We start from the raw sequence: 21114 nt of genomic DNA, 5'->3' as shown, positions 1-21114 counted from the left end.
AATGCTTGCTGATCTCTAACACGGAGCGCGTGGCTGTGCTGATTCACTTCAGTGTATTTGACAGCACCGTAACAATTAACCCTTTTTTAATAGTGGCTACGACCCGAAGAAGGAGCCTAGCGGCCCGAGGCCGAGCGCACTGAGGCCGATGGAAGCGACAGTGCCCAGTCCGCTGGTGTCGACTCCAGTGCTGTTGCCGTTGAGTTGCTGGAGGTTGGCGGCGATGGTGGAGATATTAGCGGCGGTGCCGACCATTTCGTGGAAATTGGAGCCGCTTGACTGTTGCGGCTGGTAGCCGGACGGGAAACCGGCAGGGTAGTGGGGCTGCGACTGCGCCAAGTTGCTGTGTACGGCGTGCTGCTGCTGGCGGAGCTGCTGCTGGATCATGAGCATCGCGTTCTCCTGCGCCTTGTTCTGGACCTCCAGCAACGTCGCGATGTGCGACGGCAGTGGACACTCGTTCACGGCCGCTGCTCGCTGCTTCATCTTCATGTCGAGCAGCGCCTGGAACTCTGCAGAGTAGGGAGAGTTGGGATTCAGCGGTGCGGCCGGAACGGACCGCTGGTTAGGACTCAACACCAGTTTTATATGGATGTGGCCGGCGGGGTGAAGCTGGAACCACTGGTTCAGTGGCTCCCCTGCACGCAGGTGGGCGAGGTAGATGTTGCAGCTCCCTACGAGCGAGTCGCTCGAGTCCTTCACGCGGACAGTGAGCACGTCGGAGGCGGGGTTGGCCACCTCCACTTGCACGTCTTCATTCCACTCGACGCTCTGGTTGGCGCCAACGGAGCGGAAGCTCGTGTACTTTGGTGGCGACTTCAACTGGGCGGGGCCGCCAGGTGACGAATGGTTCCAAATTACCATCGAACAGAACGCTGCGCTCGCGTGCGTCGAGAGGTGCTGGCCAGAATGCACCCGCAGCGAGAGCGTGAATGGGTCTTGGACGTAGCTGGACATTGAGGCTTTGGTACGTTGGCGGCGGGTTTTGAAGTGAACAATAGCTGAGGCAGGGCGTTGACAAGTGTAGCCAAAGAAACTTGCTCATCCAGGTCCAAGGTCGCGTGCCTCGACGATGTGTGTGCGGGAATCGCGTCCACGGAGAGTGGCAACTTGCAGCCGCGGCGTTCTCTCTATGGTTTTCGAGGTCGTCCAATCTCGAGGGCTGGATGCACTGAGAGGGCTTGTCTCCTCCTCAGGCTTTGTCAAAAGCCCGGTCTTGTCCTCTTGACAACCTCGTCTTGCTCAGTACCGTGAGTGAACCGGCGTTCGAACGGCAAAAATGTACAACATTGACTATTGAACTATCCCCCGCGTCGTGGTCGGGGGGATCGGTGCCTATGGAAGCTGCTTCCATTGCCGACTGAAATACCCAACTCGCTAGAACGCGACAGGCACAGACTTCTTGTCTACCTTGGGCGTCCGGTCCACTTCCACCTCGTCACATGGTGCAGCCTTGACCCGCGAGAGCTTGAGCTCCCCGTGACTGTGACGATGTGTAGTCTCCTTCGACTGGTCAGCGATGTGCTGGGTCCTCTCGGACGCCGACGCGGTCGACGCCAACGAAGCCACGGACGACCCGGACAGCAGCGCCTCTGGTTCCTCCTCCGAGTCGAGCGAGTCGTCCGAGTCCGAGTCCATCTGCAGGTCCGGGATGTACTTCTTGAGCTGCTCTTTGAGCTTCCGTAGCCGCGCGGTCTCCTTCCTCACCTGGCGCAGCTTCCTGTCCAGACGCTGTTCATACTCGGACATGGGGGACACCGGCAACTGCTCGGTCGTCGGCGGAGTCACCGTCGGACTCTCTGCATTCTGGTTGCCCTGCTCCCTAAACGCAGCGGGGGTGCCCAACGGGGGCAGCATCTTGGGCGACGACACTCCGGGAGGGGGTGGCCAGGTGGCGTTCTCCGCCCTCTTGTGTCTGTAGCCGACCTCCCTCCCTCCCTCAGCCTTATCATCGCACTCGGCGGGTCTGTTCACCTCTACGGGGGGTCCGCTGGACGTTCTGTCCAGCCTCCTCTGCCTCCTCTCGGCCTCCTGTCGGAGCTGCTTGTCCACGAGCCTCTTGATGGCCTCGTCGGCCTCGTGACTGGCCGCCCTGGCCGCCATGACGTCCTGGTTGGGCTGCTTCCGTCTGGCCTTGAGCACCTTGTCCTCCGGCGCCACGAGCAGCATGACGCGGATGCGGCCCGCGGGCTTCTTGCCCTTCTGCAGCGGGAACCACTGCTCGAGCCGCTCGCCCGGGCTCAGGTTGGCCAGCGACACGGCGCAGGCCCCCACCACGGGGCAGAAGAAGAGGTGCTGGCTCTTCACGCGCACGCTCAGGATCTGCGACGCCAGCTCCAGCCCCGGGCGGATGGGGAACTCGAACGTCTCGTCCCAGATGGTCTCGGGCGGCGCCAGCGCGTTGGGCTGCTGGTGCTGCGTGCGCGTGCGGCGCACCTCGAGCTGCCAGGCGTCGTCCGCGTCCTCGCTGGCGGCGGCCGCGTCGCCCGAGTCCTTCTTGCTGTAGCCGCGGTGGCTGCCCTCGGTCATGGGCGTGGCCCCCACGTAGAGCTTGCAGTAGGCGCCCTGCGACGACGAGTGCTGCAGCTCCTCGGCGCTGTGCACGCGGATCACGAGCTTGTAGCGCTGCTGTGTGTCGGAGGCCGCCGGAGCCATCGCAGGTAGGAATTAAGTCACAGGGGGGTCAATTAGCAGGCCTGGCTCGGCCCCGCGAGGAAAGTCAGCGAATGAGGGCGGAAGCAACGAGCGCATCGCATACCGAGCGGTGCAGTGCCGCTAACGGACAGTTTGAGGGAAAGGGACGGTACAGTGTACCGCTTATCAGAGCGCATAGGTTCATTTTTAGAGATTTCGATCAGGTCGAATTTTTACGGGGTCTGGGAGATAGCAATGATGGCGGGCTGCCATGGAGCGAGCAAGCGCCCACTGTGCCACTTTGGCGACCGAGGATGGCGAGAGGCGGGCTGGAGTTATCAGGTCGGTCGCGTTGCGGCCCGCGGCTAGCGAAAGGCTTTCCGGCTTTTCGTGTCGACGTTGCCCATCGGCAAGATTTAATGGCAGGCTAATTTTTACGCGCAATTTTATATGGTCGAAAAAATTAGAGACGGAGTTCGTATCCAACCCGACATGGCTACACTGCGGCGACTTATTGCAGCAGGTGCGGCAACTTCAATCGTCCGCGTCGTTGTCGCCGTTGAGCTGGTTGAGCTGCTGCAGCAGGTGGCGCAGCTCGGCCTCGCGCGCACCTCGCGGTGGCTTGCCTTCGCTGCCGGTGCTGCTCTCGACGTCGAGATCCGCGGTGGATATCCGCGACGCCTCGCGCAGAGTTGACCGCGTGCGCACCGCGTCCATCATGGCCCCGACGGGAGACGCTGCGTCTCCGCGCTGTCAACACGAGGCGACCGCAATGCATAGAGAGAGAAGTAAGCGGTTGGAGGGCAACATGCGCGAGCGAAGCCATTCGGCCACTTCAAAGGGACCTTACCGTGAAAATTTTCGGTGAAGACGCCGCAACTCGGGCGGCTTTATCGCTGCTGCTGCTGCGATGCGGCTTCTTACCGCTGGCGATCGCGTTGAGAGAGTTGCGGATCTCCTCCATGCGCTTGTCGAAATCTAGAACAGGAAGTCGGCAAGGAAGTCAGCGAAAAAAGTCAGCGGGCAAGTTGAAGTGGCGAAAAAGGCAACATAGGTTCACCTTGGAAGATGCTTTCGGTTTGGAGCTCGTTGGGCCTGCTGCACTGGTCGGGCAGCGAGCTTGCATCGCTGACGATGCTCAGAGATCGACCATGTGAGCGCGAGATGTGTGTGCTGATATCGCTCGCGGCTGTGGACTCCCCTGAGTTGCCCCACCGAGACTGCAACTGCGACGAGATGTAGGTGGACGTCGTGGACCTAGCCGAGTCCGGCATGGTGGCTGCAGGCACATCGTCGTCGCTGTTCGCGTGAGACGAGCGCCGGGTTAGTGGGATACGAGGCGAGTGCTCTATGGGCCTCTCGTCACTGCTGTCGCGGTCACTGCCACCATCTTCGGAGATAGCGGGGCCCTTAACGCTGATACCTTCGTCGGCGTCTAAACCGTGGCTGGAAGTGGGAGGTTGTGCTCTGTCAAATCTAGTTAGTGCTTTGGTGGTTGATGCTCGGATTTTTGTATGATCACGATCGCGACGAGGCCAATCATCGGATGGCTTCCCCGATCGTTGAAAGTCACTGGCGAGTTTGGTGAACTGCTTGCGCAGGTGAGCTAACTGCTCGAAAGTTTGACTTGCAAGCTGCTCTGCTTCTTGCTCCAAGTCTTCATTGAAGACAGGACTTCCGGTGCTCGGGTCGGACTTGAAAAACGACCGGTGTACGTCCACCATGTCTTCGACGCGGATGAAGACCTCACGCATCTGCTTGCGAAATGCATAGAAATCTTCGCGCAGGTCGCTCATGGCCGACTGAGCGTCTCGCTTGGGACCGTCAAATTGTTTGGCCCTGGGTGCGGATATCATGTCTTTCCGTGTCGATGACTTTCTGGTTGATGCTGATGAGCATGGGGATACAGCCTTCAAGCTTCTCTCTTCGGATCTACCCGAAGACGCTGGTGACGATATGGACGGCTTTGAATAGTGATCGTGGATTCGTTGGGCAATCGAGTCGCAATTTGAATCTGGAGAAGAAGGCGGAATCGACGTCTCCGAGTTTGTTGGGCTGGGCGGGTCGTCGTGGTTTTCATAACCTCGGGAGAGCGATGCGATAGTGATTTTCGGTGCGTTACGAGTTGGTTCCTTGTCACTATTATACGTAGATGACCTCATGGGTGAGTCGATTCGGTTTGGTACGGGCGATTCGGCTGCGCGGATTGAATCAGCTTTGTCGGTGGAGAACCTTGAGCGCGTATCAAATCTTGTCGAGTTGGACGACGAAGAAGAACGCGAACTATAGTAGGATGCTGCACGGCTGAAATCTCTGGATTCACTTACGCCGTTACCACGGCGCACATGTTTGCTTTCTTGCCGCAATTGTCTAGGATCGGACTCTCTGGATTCGTCCTGTCGCCTCCAGTCAGATGACCTGTAGTTGTTGCCATGGAAGGAGTCACCACCATCCTGTTGGTTGTCGTGGATCCTTTGATCGCTCCCGTGCGCTGCATCACGCGAAGAATCGCGGCTGCTTGTAATCGATGCAAATGCTGCATCTAATGACCTTTTGTCCATAATGCCCCGTTCGCTTGAAAAACTGCTGAAGTCGTAACCCGATCTCTTCTCTTTCTGCTCATGCAGTTGTGAAGCTTTTCTGGTTGAGAATTGCCGGGGCCGGCGATACTCGTCTTCCCTGAATGAATCGGTTCGGCTTGCTTGCTCGCTTGTCTTGCCGTAGTTGAAGCCATCAGCATCTCTAGACACCGTTGATTCACTACGAAAGCGGTCTTGTGTTGACGTGAAAGACGAGTCTGTGCCCAAGCCGCTCATATCCAGTTGTCGAGGCATCGGGCGCCTTGAAGTCCTCCCTTCGTTTCCTGCAGGCATGGTGTAGAAGCTGAAACAATCGAAAACTGACCATTATGGGCAAAAATGGAAGGGTCGCTAGGCAAAACGATCGTATGTTAGTGACAACCGATTATCCAAACCTTAAAGAGTTCGTCTACTACTACACTAGAACGAGTCACTGTTACTTGCAGCACTACAGCACCAAGTACGCAAGTTAAAGGTTAGACATTGCACAATAGACGCGATCCATCAGTCACATACCTCGACTCGGCAAACGACCCTCCCGATAGCTCCAGTTCGTGGTCAGACTCGCTACCGTCGTCCAAGAGCTGAAGCCTCTGTCTTTCCTCCTCTTCTTTCGCCTTTCGCTCGTTCTCCGCTTCTTGCTCCATTTGTCGTTGTTTCTCGGCTGCTTTTCTGGCAAGTACGCGCTGACGGTACACGTCGATGACATCTTCATCCTCCTTCTTTTTTACCTCATCTGCAGCGTTTTGTCTTTCTTGTTCTTCTTCCTCCGGAGTTTTTGCTGGTTCTGGTACTGCTGCTATGGCACTGCTTAACATTTCATCATTGTCCTGATCTTTGTCACTTTCAGCACTTGTTGGTGCCAGCTTCACTTCCTCCACTTGGACTTGATCTGGGGACTCTGCGTTTTCGGTCCGAACGGTGTCTTGAGCAGCATGAACTACGTTGGTGGCTTCGTTCTCACTAGCGACAACCTCATCACGACCCGCACCGGCCTTGGTGTCGTCGCTACCGCTGTGGGCACTATCGGCTACCTCAATACTCGACTCTTGCCATGATGCATCTTCCTCCGCTGAAGCATCTTTATCCGCTTGGATTGCATCCTCGGACTCCTTTCGCTCACGTTCTGCAACTGCAAGCTGACAATCGATTTCTCGCTGGCGATCTTCCTGTTCGTGTTTCAGCGTTGCTGCTTCTCGTTCCTTTTCTAGTTCAATACGCTCTTGCTCTTCATGTGCCACGCGCTCCTGCCGTAAACGTTCTTCTTCTCGTTCTTGCTGTTGCCTTGCTACCGCTTCGTCCTCGAGTTGCTGTTGACGGCGCTTTGCCTCGATTTCCTCGTTGAATTTGCGCTCTTCAGCTAGTCTCCTCTCCTGATAGGCTTCCTCGTCTTGAAGTCGTTTCTTATCGTCAGCCAAGCGTTGTTCCTCCAACTTCCGCTGTAGCTCTGCGGCTTCTTGTATTGCTGCATGCTGTCGAGCTAGTTCATCTTGCAGTTTTGCTTCCACCTCACACTGCTTACGTTTACGTTGATCTTCCAGTCGCTCTTCCTCTTCAAGACGCTCCTGACGCATGCGAGTCATGCTTTCTTCAAACTGTCTACGTTGTTCCGCGAGTTCGCGTTCTTGTTCCTCCATCCGAGCCTGCTTCTTTTTTTCGTACTCGCGCTGTTCTAACATTTCCCTCTCGATCCGTGCCTGTTCTTCTTTAAGCCGCTTGGATTCTTCCAGATCTTCGTCAGGTGACTGATTTAGTGCCGCTTGTTGCACAGGCTGCTGCTGACTTGCGACTGCTGGAATTCCTTGATCAGGACCCACGGGTCTCTGGCCTTGGTGAACGATGTTGCGCTGTGAAGAACCCGCATCTTGAAAGTTCGCCATCATTTCCATCATCTTCATCATAAACGTACGCTCACTTCCTGCTCGCATGATCTGATCAGATGAACTGGTATCGAATGTATCGCCACCTCCTCCACCCCGCTGCGTGCGAAAGGATGCCATTTCTCGCTGTCCACCATGCCTCGCATTGATAGTCGCTTGAGCTTGTGTCAGGAGTGAGTTTAAACTTGATACATCGTGCCGCAGAGATTCTACATGCACCTTTTCGTCCTCATATTGGCTTTGATATTTTTCAGCAAGTGCTTCGGCCTCCGCTAAACGACTCTGCATCTCACGCACTTTTGCCAGCAATTCGTTTTCTTTCCACTGAAACCGGTCACGCTCTTCATCCATCATTTGCATAAACCTTTTCCTCTCAGTAACGATCGCATTGGCTTCGTCGAATTTCATATCCAGTATCTGCTGCTGCAGAGTTCTAACTTCGACCGAAATAAGCTTCATCTGCTCTTTCATCGCGGTATTTTTCTGCTTATAATGAGACAGTTCGTCGTCAATCAGGATCCTGTCTGTGGCTAGGCGAGCGTTGGTAGTATTTGCGTCCTTCAGGCTGGATTTCAGTTCACCAATTTCCAATTCAAGCTCTTCGACTCGCTTTTGCAAACGCTCACGATCCTTTTCAAGCTGCACTGTCGAATTTTGAGCCGCACGCAGATCGTCTCCTGATTTCTAGAGAGAAAGATAACACACGAAGAATTAGGTTTGCCGTTTAGATAGACACGCATAGATAAACCATAAACAGCTTACCGATTGCAAAGCTTCCAATGCAGCAACTTCCTGCTGTAGTGCAGACGCCTGTGCTTTCAAAGTTTTGAGTGTTCCTGTTTCAGTAGTAAGAACTTGCTCGCGGTCTGATAACTCATCTTGCTTGGCTTGAATATCCTGAATTGCTTGCTGTTTCTGAATTTGCCACGAGCGTTCTTTCTCTCGCATCGCTTGAGTAACGATACCCTCCAGGTTAGCCTCTTGCGTGCGGACACTTTCCTCCCAGAGCTGGAAACGCTGGGTCTCGTTAGCAAAGTGGCGGAAATCACTCTCCACCTTTACTTGCAACTCGGCCTCCTTCACTCTAAGTCTCTCCATGTCTTTGAAAAGAGACTGTCGCGTTTCAAAAAGCGAAGTCTCGAGTTCTGTCCGCCGTGCAACGAGTGCAAGTTCCAAATCGCGCTCACGCTCTTGAAGGCGCTCCTGCTTATTACGATACTCTTGCAAAAGCGATGCTCGAAGATTATCCACTTCTCGATTAAAGCGCTTTCGTTCTTCTGCTCGAACCAGCGCAACCTCAGTAGATTTGTATCGATCCAATTCTTCTTGAAGCCGCTTATCACAGATTTCGTCATACTCTCTCTGGTATTGAACCATCCGCTCTTCGAGCGATTTCTGGGGTTCTAATTTCTGAGCAGCACATTCAGCTAGGTAGGTATTCTCCACATGCCGTAATTGATTTTCTAGTCGCCATATAAACGTTAACATCAGTGAACAAACAGATCGGTCAGTCACAGTTAAGTTGCGTACCTAGGACGATTCGATGATCGAAACAATCCATCGCTGTCTGCGTCCCCGAGTCCATCGTTGCAAGTTGGAACCGGCGAACAAGCTCTCGTACAAGAACCAATAGCAGCGACTGTCCTGTGTTCGCTCGCTCTAATTCCTACAATATAAATCACGAATGAGTAACAATCTAATGCAAATACGTAGTGCAATGGTCTTACCAGTTGATTTTGAATAGGTGAGCTTACGTGTAGCATCTTACAATTAAGCACTTCCGTTTAGTACGATCTTTAGTCTACGCAAGAGCAAAGTACGCAGCACTCACCTCCAATATCGTCGCACTATCCACTTGGTTTCGAGACCCACCGATCTCCGGCACAAACACCGCAAGCGTGTTCTCCAGGCCCTTACTAGCCAGATATTCGGCCACAAGCCCATGCGCAAGTTTCTCGTCCAGTGTAGAGTTCGGGGAAGATCGATTACCTCGACTGGCATTGTTCTCGTCATCTTGGTCATCGCGGAGTCGACGCTGATGCTGAAGTTTCTCGATGAACCGTCGACGAAGTTGCGCCTATGCAAACAGGGTCAGCATCTCATACACACAAATCGATGAGCAAACAACTTACCCGAATGAGCTCCACTGTGCCGTTGTCGCGAATGGACTGGAACATGCCCTCCTTCAGCTCCTCGAGCGACATCAAGGCGTTGCCATCGGCATCACGCGTCTGAGGATTCGCCGCCACGTTCTCGTCCATCAAGATACAAACTACGAAAGGTCACATCTACCAACCAACGTTACTACGGAGACAGCGAGTTGCGCACAGAGGCGGGCTTCTGCGATAACACGGATCAAGCTACGACGTAGACGAAATCCAACAAACTACAGCAGGTAAATCCACACGCATCTCATAGATACCATCGATCGCACGAACCGTTCCCGGTCCAGCAATCTTCACCCCCACGAAAAAGAATACAACCAGAGACCTCTTCATTCTTGGTCTGCACATACTCAACCAGCTAGGCACCATTTAACCCGGCAATGTGATGCTCACCCATTTCCTCAGCACCTCCTCGTCTTTTAAATCCAGAGGGACTCGTCATCGCTGTCTTCGCCGGAGCTGCTTTCTTCGTCCTGGTTGTTGAGCACCTCGTCCCTGAGCCTGGCGAGCTCCTTCTCGCGCTCCTCGTCCTTCTTGAGCTCCTTCTCCTCGTCCCGCTTGGCCTTCTTCTCCATGAGCTTGTTGACCACAAGCGCTGACCGGATCTTGTCCAGAATGTCCTTGGGGATGTCGTTCTTCACCAGCTGCACCATGACCAGCGACCTGTTCTGCAGGATGGCCTCCAGCAGAGCCTGGCCGCCCTCCTCACCGATCCCGTTGTTGGCGAGGCCCAGGTACTTGAGCGAGATGTTGTAGGGCAGCACCTGGGCCACGGCCTTGGCGCCGGCGTCGCCCAGCTTGTTGCTGGAGAGCCCCAGGTGCTGCAGCGACTCGTGGCCGTACAGCGCGTCGCTGATGGCGGCCGCGCCCTCGGCCGTGATGTCGTTGCCGCGCAGGTCCAGGTGCTGCAGCGTGTTGTTGGCGCGCAGCATGTTGCCCATGGCGCGCGCGCCGGCGTCCTCGATGTCGTGGTCGGGCAGCAGCAGGCGCAGCACCGTGCGGTTGAGCTGGAACACGCGGCCCACGAGGTCTCCGCCCGCGGGGCGCAGCTTGCGCTTCTTGGCCGCCATGTCCTTGAGGTCCAGCTCGCGGATCTGGTCCTTGTTGGCGCGGATCTTCTCCAGGATCTCCTTGAGCGTGGCGGCGGGGCGCTGCGTCACCAGGTTCTCGTCGTGGTGGCGCACCGTCATGGCCGACAGCACGGACGTCAGCACGTCCGTCTCGGACTTGTCGGTCGCCATGGCGTCGGTCGTCGTTGATCTTCTGGCGGAGATTGCGGAATGACTAGCTAATGGAGGGATGGAAGAGCGCACAGGAGTGATGGTCGGTATCGAGTTAGTAGGGGTATATGATTTAGAAAGGTGTGAGTCGAAGGGTGGAACTTGGGAATGGTATGAGGGGGCATAGGATATGGTGTGACATGAACGATCGAGTTTGGAGGGAATGGAAGGATGAGAACTTGGATACATTTTTAGCCTGCTCTCAGGATGCATTTGCTTTTTGGCAAGCTTGCTGCCTATGCCGACGAGTATTTCATGTTAGAGGCGGCGTGCTGGCCGTTGGTGTGCAATGCAATGTTAACTGTAGCCAAGGCTGCTGCTGGTGGCGTGAATATCCAGCTTTGGTCGGTGGATTCTACGTAGAGGTCCATGCGAACAGAAATGTTGGATGAAAGACTGTCAATACACCTTTTTACTAGCACTGGCGAAGACAGAGTACGTGTAGATGTAGGCATCGAACATGATTTGTGTCTTTTGTTTGTTTTTTTTTTCTTCCCAAGAGCACAATAAGTCATGAGGCCGTCATTGTCAATGACGACCTGTCAAAGTGGAGATGTGGTCGTGCTGGTGGTATCTCACCCGCGAGTAACTCACGCGCTTGTTACAGATCACATCCGTCTACCATGTTAGAATAACATGGTAGTCGGCGCGTGTTTGACAGCGTGCCAGGCACGCGTCTCCAATGGAGACGGTCAATACCAATGGAGACCGTCTCCATTGGTATTGCGGCAAGCTAGACGTTTTGGTCGAGTGGAGCGTCTTGAACTGAAATGCCAAGATACCGTGTGCAATGAGGTCACCGAGCTGCACGCATGATGAGAAATAATGGTGAGCGCGTGCCTGGGCACCTGACAAGCGAGATCACAGGACAATACCCGCGATGGTATCGCAAGATCTACATTTTGACCCTTGCAGCACGAAGCTGGACATCGTTTCGGAATCCACAAGACAACAAAGCAGTATCTCGTGCCATTGGCACGTGTCCTTCTTGTCTTACGAGCTCCGGCTTGTGCAGCTCTCCCTTTCAATCATCTCCCTCTACGCCATTCTGTATTTACGCTCAAGCAACGAGTCGTTCTGTGTGAATACCGCATGCCGGCGTGTCCTGGAAGCTCTGCGTGGAATCGACGAATGCTCATTTGATGATGGAGATCTTCATCAGAGCGTTGTGCTCCCGGTTGAGGCTGTGTGCAGCGCCACCAGAGCCCTGAGAGCAGCCGATGGATCGCTCCATGGAGGTGTCCTCGGGCTCTGTTGAGGCGGAGAATTCTCATGACGCAATGTCTTCTTCTAGTGAGATGAATCGAGTGACACGGAGGATTCGCACGATGTCGCTCCATCGGCTTCTGGTTCACCCGCCGCCGGTGATGATGACGATCACGATTCGCATGGCATTACTAGCTGTACAGCCTCAAGCTCCACTGGAAGCAAAGCAAGCAGCGACAAGACCACCAGCTCCAAGACTGATAGTTCTACCGCGGGTTCGAAAGCGGCTAACAGCAACTCAACCTCGAGCACGCAGGCTCCAAATGCCTCAGCAACATCGTCTGCTGGATCTATCTAGGTTGCTCTTGGATCAGTCTTCATCGCGGTTGCAGCTGTCTTCCTTTAAGTACAAGATCACCACCTGCACACTTATCGTAGACACCGCGCTCTGATCGACGCTCCATACTGCACGTAGCAGCTGTAGTCCATCAACACGCCTTCGCCCTGTTCGCTCATAAAGCTTCGTGTTAAACAGAACGCTTGAATGACCCATCCGAGGAAAAAAGTTTCCCCGAGTTGCATGTATCCTTTGTAATTGCCAGTTCTTGGACGGTTGAATCAACGCACATCGAGCCCAACGCCCTCTGTGTGACTCTGGGACAGAATGTTCATGGAGAATGCACTGCCCAACGATAACAGTCCAGCGATCAGTTTCTCGCGTGTGGGCCGCCTGTACTGACCGCAACCACAAACAGCGACGCGTTCTGACCCTACTTCTGCCTTCGAAGGCGCAAGCCACATGGCCAGTGCCTCTTCCTTGATGTGTTCGAACAACATCAAGCTTGTGGGAGGACAGCCTCGTTTCACCATTCCTCATTCTACCTCGAGTAGCACACTCCGGTCCGACCAATCTCTTCAAGATCCCAGCCAAGATGCCTTCGCTCGCTTCGGTTGTGCTTCTCAGCCTCGCGCTCGTCAGCCCCGTTGCCGCCAAAGACTGCCCCACAGAGGCACTTCTCAGCCTTGCCAGCAACACGAACCTGGCTACCTGTCAAACCGAGACGGGCGTCAGCGTGGCGACCATCTCAGCTCTGACCAATGCACAGATCGCGAAAATTTGCAAGAGCTCCGCTTGCCTAGGGCTGATGGCGGATGTGGCGTCAATGCACCTCGGTGACTGCACCATTCCAGGCTCGAGCGTGACGGTGCAGACGGATGTTCTGGACAGAGTCACGGCTGCATGCGGCGGAAGCAGCTCTGCGGCGTCTACGGGGTCGACTGGATCAGAGGGGTCGTCAAGGTCATCCGGCGCCACAACGGTCGGTGACGAGTCGAGTGCTGGTTCTTCAAAGAGCGACAAGGTCGTAGGAGGAAGTACGACGGGGTCTAGCAGCGCTGCGACGGTGACTGTCGGATTCGTGTCGGCGTTGGCTTTGACGGCGGTGGCGTTGCTAGTGTAGGATGCTGAGTCATCTTGTAAGATTCCCTAGGGAATGCTTTCAAGGATAAACACAATGCAATCTTTCTTGTTATCGTCTGAGGGTGTGTTGTAAGGCCCTGCCGTGCAGTGCAGGGTGACTTTCGAATTTGCCGATTGGTTTCAATTTGCTGCACTCTTCAACAGAGGATTGCGCTGAAGTTATGTGCTTTTAGCGACGATAATCCATGTACAGTTGACTCTTAACTAGCGTAATGAACGCGAGACCACCACGTAAAATCCATGTTCTGCATATTGTATACCATCGTGTTTCCACGACAACAGTGCTTTGGAGACGGGAACAGGATAGACGTTGAGTTCGATGTACCTTGGCCGAAGGAACCTGGGTGTAGGCACCAGATGAACGATGGGCAGTCTGAATTGTGAGAGAGTGGTGCCGGATGTATTTGGTGAACGTCAGGTCCTTGCGAGGGCCGACCCCTCTTCACTTTTCGAATTGCCCCACAACGAGGAGATCACGTCGAATCATTGCCACGGGCAGCTTCTGCAATATGTTTTCTGTGTCTTCGCTGGTGGCGATTTGCTTGGTGCTCGCTGGTGCCGTCAACGGAAACCAATGCTCCACAGCGGAACTGCTGACGATCACAGGCAACTCGAACCTGGATGGATGCACTTCAGACGTGGGCTTCGGTGGTTTCGCTGCTATCTCGGTACTCACGAAGAAACAGATCCAGGCTGTCTGCGATAGCAGCGCGTGCATGAGGCTGATGGACGACATGCGGGCGATGAACTTCGGGAACTGCGTAATCGAAGGCACAAACGTTTCGCTGGAGACAGACATCCTGGACCCGTTCGCTAGGGTATGCGGCGGCAGTGGGTCATTGGATATATCGGCAAGCACTATCGGTGATGAATTTGTCGGTAGTGGTGCCAGCGGCTCAAGCTCGACTAGTGGTACTCCAACGAATGCTATCGGTTGGATCTTCACTGTCGTTTTGACATCGATCTCGTTCTTCACGTAAAGCTGGCCTTTCGGGTCCAAAGAAATATACTGTATTGACATCGACTTTATACTTACTTGATTCGGGTTCGCTACATTTCTCTTGTATCAACAAAAAGTGATTTCTTGAGTGACACCAAGGAATGCAAAGTTACAACGGAGGCACTCTAAAATTTCGCGATACCTATACTGGGACTCGAAGCTAATATCACAAAGCATACTTGGAAGTTACAAGTTGCAGCCAGCTAGTTATAATATATCTGTGTACAATAAATGTCTTCATCAGAACGAGTGCCCATCCACTCACGCTAAGCTTTTCTTTTGATTTTGTTGAGTGCAGCAGCACCATATGAGAATGATTTGATGGGTACAGAAAACACTCTATTTCGCTGGCGTTTACCCGGTTGCGGATAGAGCATTCAAGGTTTGATTATTATAGTGAGCTCTCACTTCCCAACTCGCCCAGTTCCCGACAACGGGCATATTCAAGATGCCTGTAAACGTTGCCTTCGTGGTCGTGAGCTTGGCACTGATGGGAGCTACTAACGCGAACGATGAGTGCTCCACTTCGCAGCTAATGGGTCTCGCGGGGAACAAGAACGTTGCTGGCTGCTCGAAGGCTGCGGGTTTCAGCGGCATGTCAACCATTGCTGATCTCTCGCCCGAACAGCTCAAGGCCGTTTGTGGAAGCTCGGCCTGCGTAGCGCTGATGAAAGACATGGCGGCGATGGATCTAGGCAACTGCAGGATCCCAGAGTCCAAGATTCATCTACAAACGGACATCATCGACGCTTTCAATGAAAAGTGCAGTGCCCGCGGATCGATGGACTCGTCGTCAAGCTCTACCGGCTCAGTCAGCAGCAGCAATCTCAGAGAAAGCAGTGCTGCGAGTTCAGCGAGCAGCGCAACAACGGTTGTCATCGGCTATGCGTGGGCGATAACGTTAGCGATCGTCGCGATGCTACTGTAAGCTGCCACGCAAGCAACAATTTATGAATCCTCGATAGTGTGTTTGTACGAATATGAAAGCAATTCCGAGTCTTGACAGAAGCGTCATACTGAGCATTATAAAAACCGTTGCTTCCTAGAAAACGTTGGGAGGTGGTAATAGCGTAATGCTACTCGTTTGGACTCATCAGAGTAGTGCTTCCATCTTCTTGGTACGCGTGTACTAAGTATGTGGCTTGTTGTACCTCCATGAAACCCGAGTATGTCGAAGCGAATAAACCTTAGCGGAGGATCCGCGCCACGCAAGGACGCCGTCTTTCAAGGACTCCTTGCGTGCCCTACGCGTATCTTCTTTGAAGTACGTAGTATCTGTGAGGACATGCTTCAAGTGACCCGGAGGGTCGCACTGATTTACTGAAAACATCTATCAACTACAGTAGAACAAGGACTCGCTATTTTACGGCGACAGCAGGGGTGAATGACCATAATACGAGCAATACCGCGACTACAGATATGCGCGACCTCATAATGAGTAATGAGGTCCTCATTACTATGCAGTCCTATACTCTGGCGAGCAAGCGTGGTTCGAGCGATTGTGTTCTTATCCCCCCCCCCTTCCCCTCATTTTGCTGGCTGTTAAACATCGACGCAACCGTTGCCGATCAATATATATGGACGCTTGGTTCTCCTTGAAGCCTCTCCTTGCTCATTAACGCCTGTCCTTCATCATCGCTCATAGCTTGGGCCTTGTGAACGTCCGCCTCGACTTTGAATGCTATGGTATGGAGCCGTTTGCCCGGGGCATACTTAGAATCGCCTAGGTTAAGAAGTACAGACCGAAGGGCATGCCGAGGGTTTCATTGTGGTACAGCATCGATAGAACTGTGGTAGTGCCCGCATATTAATTTCTAGAAAGCTCGTGTATAACAGGCTTCTCCCAGTCTTGTTGTGTGCCTTGGCACCGATATAAAAACACGTCTTCCAGCTTCTTCGCGAGGTTAGCGCTGGTTCTGATGCTTCGTTTGGGCTACGGAAGGCAGTTAGTTATCCAAAGCACCGCCCTCAGGGCGCCACTGCACCTGGATCGGATATCACGCCGTCATCGCCGTGCTCCATTCCTACCGCTCAAGGGGACTTCAGGCAAAAAACGGCTAAAGATCTGAGATTTTCCCTGATTACGAATCTCTAATCCCCATTCGTCGTGATGTCGGCGGTGCTCCCCTTGTGGTGAATTAATTTCTTGGGTAACTACAAGACGAAGCGCCACTTACCCAACTTTGCCCTTGGCTGCAACTGTACTGTGCAACTTGCCACATACATGTTGGTTTCCAGGGAGGGCCTCGAGGGATCGAAACCTCTCTCGAGCATAACAACAGAATTGATTACATTCCGTTGGGGATAGTTTGGTAGGAGGTCATCAAGGGAACATTCGTCTCGGTAGCTTCGGCTGGATTGGGTTATCTGGCAAGTAACAGAAAAGTCCAGTCCGTCAAGATAAATCTGCTGGATGCTAGCGAAATCGGCAGCGCTACCGACGTTGAACGAGCTCTTCAAAGTGGTGCAAACATGGAGACAAAAGACGCCAATGTTGGTGTTGCTACATGTCGCCGCGAAGCTTGGGTTTGACAACATTTCTCGAATCCTACTCAGTCACAACGCCAACATCAACGCGAAAACTCTCCGTAGTTCTACGGACTGAGTGTTGCTGTGGACGAGGTTCATTTGGCTGTTGTTCGAGTATTGCTGGAGTCTGGTCCGGCATAATGTACTCCCTATATGCTAACAGTATTGTTCACTAAGCATGTGATTGCCGAACAAACAATTCTCGGACAAAATCCCGGATATTACTCAAACGTTTTGACACTTGAACGCGGCAAGGCCCAAATACATATATATCGAAAATGGTAGGGACTAGCATGTATCAGTAAACTTACGTTATAGTCAGCTTTTGATGAAATATATTGCACGATTATTTTTCTGCAACTAACTCTCCCACTCACAGTCAGCAAACATACACTTACAGTTAATGTGTAGTAAATGTTACAAGCAGCAAAATGCCCCACACTATCCTATGTATGCTGACGACTGCAACGGATGGTGGTCATACCGAGGTGGCAAAATTTCTAGCGGGGTAAAAGCCCAGTCTCGATATTCGGCTGAGTTGTGATAGCACAGCACTAACAATTGCGAGTGTTCTAGGGATGGTGGATAATGCAGAAACACGTCTCGAAGGTGAGGAGTCTGTGGACTTGACAGACAATGACGGCTGGAATGCAATTTTGAGTGCAGCAACGAACGACCATAATGCCGGCATATGTGAAAAAGGGCCCGAACAACGCCCTGCCCTGTCGAATACAGCGCTATGGGGCCATCTGGAAGTGGAACGGGAGCCGATCTTCGGTTAAGCATCGCTCGATGAACCGAGTGATGTCGGCTCAACCCCTCTCTTCAACGCAACCAAAATGAGATTGTCCAGCTGCTTGTGATCGAAGGTGCAGATTTAAAGCGACAATCTTGCACTGACGCCAAAGCTCTGCTAATGGCCGTAATGTATAATCACTCAGCATTCTCTTGGACGCGGAAGCGAATGTGGATTTGGAAGATTTTTGCGGCTAGACAATACTATCGATGGCGTATTTTAGCGGGTACCCTCAACTGGTTCAGCTCTTCTCTCAGAACTTGTGGCGGATTCAACACTTGTGCATCAGCAAGGTCTGGAATAGGCGTACCAATAGTTCGTTTGCATTGCGACGCCTCACCAATAAATCGACAAGCTTCTGCAAGTGCACAAGAAAAACTCCTATGAGGATAGAGCATACTAAAGATTTTCAAGGAAGTTTATCCAAATAGTCGGTGTTTGCATCACAATTTATCCAAATAGTCGGTGTGTTGCGAAGCTTGGTGAGAAAAGTTGGGGTAGCACGGAGTTCGAGCACCCAGAAGTGGTCTCAGATGAGCAAGTGGAAGAGTTGGTTATATCGTTGGTGAAGACTTTCCAAGCACGCTTGGCAGGAGTCGAAAGTCGGCAATCCCATAGTACAGAAGCGCTGCTTGACGCAGCGCTTCTGTACTATGGGATTGACTATCACGGACTTGAATTGAACAGACTGTTGGTACCTGTCGGGGAATGTATTTCCTCCAATGAAAAGTCACGATCCCAAACACCGACTATTTGGATAAATTGTGATGCAAACATCGACTACTTCCGATTTTCAATAGGAGGAAATGGACAAACAGCAAGCTGGCATACTGAAGTACAACACATGGTTCTCGTCATTTACAGCAAGCAACTTAAACCTTATTGGGTGGACGACATCTTGCAACTTTTACAGCAGCAAATACTTGCCTGTAGAGACCTATCTTGCATACAAAAGTGGCGTGATGGCAGAGATAGCCGACTGCAAGCGCTCATTGAACGTCGGCTGTGTCGCCATCCCGCAATGGAAATCTTCTAGGGATAGCGGAGGTGGCTTCAGTTATGGGGGTAAGCAGCCTTTCAACTGGCCACCGTCTTGTGGATTGATACAGTTGAGCGAACGCTTACTCTGAAATTCGTGACAGCATCACTACACTACTCGATCGTAGCTCTTAGTACTCAAAAGTTAAGATGCTCCGGTCAACATCGTCCACAAGTGACTTCGGATCGGATTATACCCCCCTGCTAGTCTGAGCATTACCAGCGGCACAGTCGCAATTATTCTGGTTTTGTGGCACCCATGCTCTGGTAATGCGAAACTGTTGGCCATCGGCCATCCGACCTTCAGGTTGTAACAGATCAGGCCGCGCAGAATAAGCGCGCATGGGACTGCTTAGTCAAAGATACCAACATGCCAGTTGAGAAGGTGTACCAGGGACAATTCGTGGTCGACTTTTAGCGAGCAAAGACTGCTTTGATCGTAACCTACCTCGAGGTTTGCTGTGTTCTTCGACAGGCTGCGAAGGCGGTCGTCATCGCCATCGAGTACAGTAGTTAAAGTGCTGGCCACCTGTGCGGCTGTGGATAGGATTTCGTTTTGTCATTGTGGTACATTGATGCCACTTCACTTCTTGGATGCAGTATGTTCTGTCACAAAAAATTGCTGGACACGCGAATATCTGGTAATATTACAGTTTGGTGATCCGCCACGAAGAACATCCGTTGTTCGTAACCTGACTTTACTTTGCCCTTATGACACGGCCGAGCCACAGTTTGACTTCTGGTATACACGCCACGTGGCCTGGTCAACTAGTTGCTAATTGACAAAAGCTCCCGCTTGACAGCGTGATATCTCGTACTCAATCCTCGGTTTCACTTTTCAATATCCCCTTCATCTCATCAGCGAGAAATTACCAGCAATTGAGACTATGCCGTTGTCAGTGTCTTTAGCGATCATTTTGGCTGCTGTTGGCACTGTCAGGGCAAGCGACTGCACCGAGGCGCAATTTCAGGCCATGTCAAGTAATTCGTACGTTGGAGAATGCACCAAGGAAGCGGGGTTTTCTATAATTTCGAAGCTTACTGCAGACCGCATCAAGAAAATCTGTGCATCTAGTGCGTGCATGGCGCTGTGGGAAGATGTTCGGACGCTGGGTTTCGGCGACTGCACATTTCCAGGACAAGGCATATCTTTGCAGACGGACATCCTGGAGCCCGTATTTGCCGAGTGTGGAGGCGGTGGGTCTACCAGTATATCGCCAAGCAGCTCCACCGACGATGAGGTTGGATCGGACAAAACCACTCGCAGTAGCTCAAGCTCCACGATCAGCGTTTCGCTTCTTGCCGGTTTTTCCACAACTTTCATGGCGGTCTTGCTGCTATAGTCAAGTCTGCATTCAAGCACCAAAAAGAGCAAGCCCGTACCAACTAAATGTTGGGCTGACACGGTGCTTTTCTCCTTCAACAACGAACGATAACGAGTCGAGAAACCCCGTGTCAGTCAGAGTACACAGCATCATTTTTTATATTCTTGTTTTCAATTCACTAGCATCATCGAGCCCCTTTACTTGGGCAAGAATGGCTGGGCCTCCCCTCCGTGCAGCATGAAGTGGTTGTTCTCGGCGTAGAACACGTAGTGCTGCAGGATGAAGACCACATCCACGATGATGCTGACAAAGCCCAGCGAGAACTTGACAGGGTCGCCGGTCATGGCCGTCCAGTCGTCCGTAGCGGCGGCGTCCAGCACCTGCTGCCCGATAGAGAGCAGTCCTCCGGCGATGTCCAGCAGCACGTTCCAGATGGTCCACCCGACCGTGGACTTGCGCTGGTAGTTGAGCGCGATCTGCGGGAGGCACTTGACCAGCGTCGTCATGAGCTTCACGTAGCTCAGCAGGTAGAGCAGGTTGAGCGTGTTGAGCACCGAGTCCTCCCTGTCGCCCGTGACCAGCACGGCCATTGCGAAGAGCAGCGCGGCGACGACTGTCCCGCCCGTCCAGAGGATGGTGGGCTTGCTGACCGTCTGCCCCCCTCGCGGGTAGATGGCGCACTGGAACAGCGACACGGCCACCAGCACGGCCGCGTGCAGCGAGAAGAAGACGTCGTTGAGCTCCACGGCGTTGCGGTGGCCGCCGTGGCGCCGCATGTACTGCTGCTGGACGCTCTCGCTGTAGTAGAAGGCCACGTTGAAGACCGAGTAGCACGAGAAGCCCAGCATGTTGAGCACCGTGTAGTCCAGCGACAGCCCCACGACGCTGCGGCGCTGGCGGTTGAGGAACACCTGCGGGTAGAAGCTCACGCTCCAGCAGAAGAAGTAGATCCAGCCCACGATGCTGGACACGCGGTTCCAGGGCCGCGGGATGTGCGCGTTGGCGTCCAGCGACAGCCCGAAGACCAGGCCGGCCAGCAGGATGAAGGCGGACACCACGGCCGCGCGCCGGTTCACGGACAGGTCCATGAAGGAGACGCCCATGGCTGCACTGCGAGCGAGAGCGAGAGGAAGAGGATGTGATGATACATCTTCCGAGCAGCCATTGAAGTGTGACGGTAGCGTCGGTATGTCTTGAGCGAA

At 53.2% G+C, this 21114-nt stretch overlaps 8 protein-coding genes across 8 annotated transcripts; 2 read left to right on the top strand and 6 right to left on the bottom strand.

Annotated features, from left to right (window-relative positions):
- Positions 1 to 96: 96 nt before the first annotated feature.
- Positions 97 to 957, bottom strand: IUM83_18597 (C2 domain; the record flags this gene model as incomplete). The annotated part of the gene is made up of 1 exon (XM_067943607.1): positions 97 to 957. One exon carries the CDS (start codon positions 955 to 957, stop codon positions 97 to 99), a length of 861 nt encoding a protein of 286 aa, XP_067786197.1.
- A 420-nt stretch (positions 958 to 1377) lies between these two features.
- On the bottom strand, positions 1378 to 2655 carry IUM83_18596 (C2 domain; the record flags this gene model as incomplete). The annotated part of the gene is made up of 1 exon (XM_067943606.1): positions 1378 to 2655. One exon carries the CDS (start codon positions 2653 to 2655, stop codon positions 1378 to 1380), a length of 1278 nt encoding a protein of 425 aa, XP_067786198.1.
- A 513-nt stretch (positions 2656 to 3168) lies between these two features.
- On the bottom strand, positions 3169 to 4430 carry IUM83_18595 (40S ribosomal protein S19-1; the record flags this gene model as incomplete). Its single annotated transcript, XM_067943605.1, has 3 exons — positions 3169 to 3384; positions 3485 to 3612; positions 3695 to 4430. 3 exons carry the CDS (start codon positions 4428 to 4430, stop codon positions 3169 to 3171), a joined length of 1080 nt encoding a protein of 359 aa, XP_067786196.1.
- Positions 4431 to 5633: 1203 nt separating this feature from the next.
- IUM83_18594 (LisH dimerization motif) lies at positions 5634 to 9354 on the bottom strand (the record flags this gene model as incomplete). Its single annotated transcript, XM_067943604.1, has 7 exons — positions 5634 to 5661; positions 5730 to 7777; positions 7856 to 8556; positions 8624 to 8759; positions 8821 to 8856; positions 8925 to 9170; positions 9226 to 9354. The coding sequence occupies 7 exons, from the start codon at positions 9352 to 9354 to the stop codon at positions 5634 to 5636; spliced, it is 3324 nt and encodes a 1107-aa protein (XP_067786223.1).
- Positions 9355 to 9677: 323 nt separating this feature from the next.
- Positions 9678 to 10499, bottom strand: IUM83_18593 (Myosin-like protein; the record flags this gene model as incomplete). The annotated part of the gene is made up of 1 exon (XM_067943603.1): positions 9678 to 10499. One exon carries the CDS (start codon positions 10497 to 10499, stop codon positions 9678 to 9680), a length of 822 nt encoding a protein of 273 aa, XP_067786195.1.
- A 2177-nt stretch (positions 10500 to 12676) lies between these two features.
- IUM83_18592 (elicitin) lies at positions 12677 to 13204 on the top strand (the record flags this gene model as incomplete). Its single annotated transcript, XM_067943602.1, has 1 exon — positions 12677 to 13204. One exon carries the CDS (start codon positions 12677 to 12679, stop codon positions 13202 to 13204), a length of 528 nt encoding a protein of 175 aa, XP_067786190.1.
- Positions 13205 to 13733: 529 nt separating this feature from the next.
- On the top strand, positions 13734 to 14204 carry IUM83_18591 (elicitin-like protein INL3B; the record flags this gene model as incomplete). The annotated part of the gene is made up of 1 exon (XM_067943601.1): positions 13734 to 14204. One exon carries the CDS (start codon positions 13734 to 13736, stop codon positions 14202 to 14204), a length of 471 nt encoding a protein of 156 aa, XP_067786194.1.
- Positions 14205 to 20109: 5905 nt separating this feature from the next.
- Positions 20110 to 21015, bottom strand: IUM83_18590 (Lysosomal Cystine Transporter (LCT) Family; the record flags this gene model as incomplete). Its single annotated transcript, XM_067943600.1, has 1 exon — positions 20110 to 21015. The coding sequence occupies one exon, from the start codon at positions 21013 to 21015 to the stop codon at positions 20110 to 20112; it is 906 nt and encodes a 301-aa protein (XP_067786151.1).
- Positions 21016 to 21114: the final 99 nt, after the last annotated feature.

Source organism: Phytophthora cinnamomi (assembly GCF_018691715.1).
Source record: "Phytophthora cinnamomi strain GKB4 chromosome Unknown Contig70, whole genome shotgun sequence".
NCBI classification, from domain to species: domain Eukaryota; phylum Oomycota; class Peronosporomycetes; order Peronosporales; family Peronosporaceae; genus Phytophthora; species Phytophthora cinnamomi.
This window is presented reverse-complemented; position numbering and strand designations above follow the sequence as displayed.